The sequence below is a fragment of the Gekko japonicus genome, unplaced genomic scaffold, assembly GCF_001447785.1.
Source record: "Gekko japonicus isolate JY-2015 unplaced genomic scaffold, Gekko_japonicus_V1.1 scaffold1053, whole genome shotgun sequence".
In the NCBI taxonomy this organism is placed as follows: domain Eukaryota; kingdom Metazoa; phylum Chordata; class Lepidosauria; order Squamata; family Gekkonidae; genus Gekko; species Gekko japonicus.
In genome coordinates, this window is record NW_015177042.1 from 411,256 (window position 1) to 415,931 (window position 4,676).

The window sequence follows — 4,676 nt, forward strand, 5'->3', positions numbered from 1 at the left end:
CAATTCCTAGGTATTTTATTTTCTTCTGTAGTTGGAAACCTGATGTTTCTTGTAGCTGAGTTGTCCTCTCCTCTTCCATATTTTTGGTCATTATCTTCGTTTTATTGATATTAATTCTCAAACCAGCTACAAGTCCATAGTCTCCAAGTTCTTGTTTCAAAGAAAGAATTGATTCCAGGGGGTTCTCCAATATAAATACTAGGTCATCTGCAAATGCCAACAGTTTATATTCTTCTCCTTTTAGTTTCAGGCCCATAATCTCCTTCTTTTCTCTTATTGAGTCGTTTAGTATTTCCAGTACAAATATAAACCACAAAGGTGATAAAGGGCATCCCTGTCTCGTCCCTTTTTGGATTTCAATGTATTTTGTCTGTTCCCCATTAATCGTTACCACCGCCTTTTGTTTAGTATAAATTGCCTGAATCATCTTCACAAAGTTAGTGCCAGCCTGTGCCTCTTCCAAAGCTTCATGAAATTCCAGTTAACGTTGTCAAAGGCCTTTTCCGCGTCCAAAAATATTAGCGCCAATGGTTTTTCCGGATGTGCTTCATAATACTCTATTACATCCAGAATGCATCTTAAGTTGCTTTTTCTTCCAGGGTCCCTTTTCCTTTGAGGAGTTGGCTGTCTATTTCACCGACGGTGAGTGGGCCCTGCTGGATCCGGGCCAAAGAGCTCTCTACAGGGAAGTCATGCTGGAGAACTATGGGAGTGTGGCCTTTCTGGGTAAGGATCTTTCATGGGTGCCAAAGGTGCCAATTGCTGCCATAGGGATGAGGTGTGAATCAATATGGAACACAAATGCATCGTTTTCAGATCTGCCCCACTACTTGTCCCCTGTTTGGGGTCTCGAGGAGTCAGGGTGGCAGTAAATGTGAACTTCAGCATGGCCTGGGAGAGCGACCCAACCCACTTGGCTGGCCCAGGGGCAAGTGAGGCCTGTGTTGTGGCCAGCAGCCAAGCCAGAGAGGGTGTCCTGGCCTGGAGCCCAGGAGAGACCGAGAGGCCCTCAGAAAAGGGTCTTTGACCCAAATCACTCATGGACACCCCCCCCTCTGTGGCTAGCAAAAGTATCCTCCTGCTAGCAAAGAGAAAATGCACATATTGTGGGGTATTAATTCCCGAGATCGTAAACCTATGTCTACCAGGGTCGAGATACAGACCAGCACTCAAAGGAAATGAAGGATATGAGCTCCTTAAACAAGAACATAAATTCATTAAGTTAACAGAAAGAGAACTAGGTTAGGTCAGGGAAATAAAAACAGAGGTGCTACTGAAAGGAAATAAATGCACGTGTGAAGTGCAAACACAGTTTAAGCTCTTTCCCTCACAAACTTCCTTCTACTAAGGGGGGAAATAAAAGGGAAGAATGAAAGGCATATTAGCCTGCTTCCTGAAGACAGTTGGGCAGCTCTGGCGAAGCACAGCAGAATAGGGTGGAACAGTAGAGAAGCCAGCCATACAGTTGGGGGAAGAGGCTGGGATCCAAAACCTGCTACAGACTGGATGGACCAGGGGATCACTTTTTATACATTTCTGTATAAATTGGAATGTAGGAGTGATGAAAAGTCCATCTTTCGACATGAGTTAATTTGACAAGGAGTCAAATTGTGGAGGGGAGTTCTTGTTTTGCATTACAGGTAAGAGTCTCAAGGAGAAGTGTTTCTTTAGAGAGACTGAAAGTTTAGATAGGCAAGTAGATGGCTGAGTAGATGATCAAGCAGGAAGAGAAATATTCCTCTCCATTACTTGAAATAATGAAGCAAGGCCTTGGGCTGGCCCATTGCTTATTGTCTTGATTTTTTGGGTTGTTATTCAGGCCAGATGATCGGAGAGGGAACCTCTTAGATCTTTGGGGAAAAGGCCCTTTGGTTGACTCCCACCACCAGATACGGCTTTCACTTGATCAACATAGGATTGCATGGGTAATGGGGAAACAGAGGAGGGATTAATTAAAAACAGCCAGGCTGAATGAGGCAAAAGGGTCATCAACACGTCTCTTCAGTCATCACCTAGATGCCTTAACCCTCCCCCCCCAACAATGGATATCCCTTTCAAAAAACCATGGGGGTGCCCTTTGAGTTGTGGTGTTCACTTGGTGAAGTCCTGGCTTCTACCACCCCCCCACCAAACATGTTTGGGGGGGGAGAAGTTCTGCCAAAGGAATGTACAGTTGTGAATGAGGAGTGTCTGATTGGTGACTTCGCTTCCGGTGTAGGTGCTGATTGGATCTCTACCTTGATTCCATCAGCAGATATAGAGTAGACACTTAAAGCATTCCAGGGGTGCTTTGTGGAAAACACCAAGAATGAAGAGGTTGAAGGAAACTTCAGAGATGGACCACACAGGCAGGCGATAAGCCACTTTTAACATGTATATTTAACATGTACATTTCAACATACCTGCCTTGACGGGGAGGGCAGGGTACAAATCAAATAAATAAATAAATATGAGGCAGCTCCTAAAACGCTTTGAGTGTGGATGGAATTTCCAATGCAAATCAGACCTCCTTGTACGGGTGCTAATGGGATCTGTCTCTTTATTCCAACAGAAGATGATCAGAGGAATGAGGAGGATAAGGAACTGCATCATCTGTCCCCAGATGAAGTCAAGAATGAAGACTTGAGAGGAAACTTCAGGAATCAAAGCAGACCCATGAGGCAGAACGAAAGTCATAAAGTTGACAAGAGGGATGAACCTATTCCTTGCCAAGGGGGGGATTTCGGTGAAGTAATTCACATCGTGGAGGAAACATACAAGTGCTTGGAGTGTGGAATGACCTTCTCAGACCACACCCAATATAGTATCCATCTGCAAAGGCAGAGTGGAAAGAAGACCCATCAATGTTTGGAATGCAGTGCAGAGCTCCTTAAACATCAACAGACACATACAGGAGAAAAACATTATAGTTGCTCAGATTGTGTTGAGAGTTTCTCACAGAAATTGGACCTTATTAACCACCAAAGTATTCACTCAGGAGAGAAGTCATTTATCTGCTCAGAGAGTGGAATGACATCCCGTGATGGAAGACAGTGTAATGTGTATTTCCCAAGGAACATTGTAGTGAAGGCATGTAAATGCTTTCGGTGTGGAAGGTACTTTAAAAACAGATCAGAGCTCCTTGTGCACCAAAGAACCCACACAGGAGAGAAACATTTTGAATGCTCAGAGTGTGGAAGGAGATTCAGTCAGAGTGGCCATCTTCAACAACATCGAAGAACCCACACAGGGGAGAAACCTTTTGAATGCTTGGAGTGTGGAAAGAGATTCAGTCAAAGTGGCCATCTTCAACGGCATCAAAGAACCCACACAGGGGAGAAACCTTTTGAATGCTCAGAGTGTGGAAAGCGATTTTGTTACCGTAGCAATTTTCAACGGCATCTAAGAACCCACACAAAGGATAAACCATTTGAATGCTCAGAATGTGGAAAGAATTTCAGTCAGCTTGGCAGTCTTGAACAACATCAAAGAAGCCACAGAGGGATGAAACATTTTGAGCGCTCATAGTGTGGGAAGAGATTCATTGGGGCAGGCAATCTTCAGCGTCATCAAGAATCACACAGAGGTGCAAAACCTCTTGAACGTTCAGAGTGTGGAAAGGGATTCAGTCAGAGTGGCCATCGAAGTTGTGCACCAGCATCAAAGAACCCAAATAGTGGAGAAACTTTTTGAATGCTCAGCAGATGGAAAAATATTCAGTCGAGTGGCCCTCTTCAGAAGCATTTAAGAACTTAGGGGAGAAACTTCTTTTGATATTTCGTGGCCTAGATCTTTTTTCCATACCACTGAGTTATGATTTTGCGTTTCTTCTGACAGGTAATTCTCTAGCAGTATTTTGTACATTTTTTGGATCATTTTGTCATTTGATGAGAGCCAGATCTTATCTAGCTCGTTTTTCTCTGGGTAGAAGCCTACTTTCAAGTCTATCTGGTATCTTGATTTTAGCTGGGTTTTTTCCCACCCCGATAATTTCAAGTTACATTCTGACAGTAATTTCTCATCTGCTTTCAGGTGGTTTGCCTCATCTAGTAGTTTTTCGTATGTTTCTTTATTGTACTTGGTAAGGAAGGCTGGTCTTATAAAGGCTTCTAAGGGGGACACCCATTTTGGTATTTTAGTGTAAAATTTGGTTCTAACTTCATTCCATACCTTTGACAGAGCCCCCCTTAGGATGTGATTTTTAAAATGTAGATGGGTTTTATCTTTCCCATACCAGATGTACGCGTGCCAGCCCATTACTAGGTCTGATCCTTCTAGAGTTAGGCCTCTCACGTCTTCCAGCTTGATCCATTCTTTTATCCAGTCTAGGCAAGGCGCTTGGTAATATATTTTCCAATTTGGTAAGGCAAGGCCTCCCCTGTCCTTTCCTTCTTGTAATAATTTTGCTCTAATTCTTGGTCTTTTGGCATTCCAAATAAATTTTTTTGTTATCTTCTCTAGATCTTCCAAAAACTGGTTCCTTTTCAGAACTGGAATATTCCGAGCCAAAAATAAAAATCTCGGTAAAATGTTCATTTTGATCGTTGCAACTTTCCCAGATAACGAAAGGTGTAAATCTTTCCACTTATTCAGGTCATCCCTTATTTCTTCTAGCAGTTTGTAGTAGTTTTCTTCAGTTAAAGCACTGTTTCTGTTTGTCATTATTATACCTAGGTACTTTATCTTTTTGACTACCT

At 42.9% G+C, this 4,676-nt stretch overlaps 1 protein-coding gene across 1 annotated transcript in view; it reads left to right on the forward strand.

Moving 5' to 3' along the window:
• The window catches only part of LOC107124581 (zinc finger protein 436-like), a 33,495-nt gene extending 29,768 nt beyond the window's left edge, over nt 1–3,727 (forward strand). The window contains exons 10-12 of the mRNA XM_015428067.1: nt 600–642; nt 2,555–2,922; nt 3,533–3,727. Of these exons, the coding sequence (XP_015283553.1) occupies nt 600–642; nt 2,555–2,922; nt 3,533–3,727 (606 nt within the window). The remainder of the gene's footprint in view (nt 1–599; nt 643–2,554; nt 2,923–3,532) is intronic.
• The last annotated feature ends 949 nt before the right edge of the window (nt 3,728–4,676 follow it).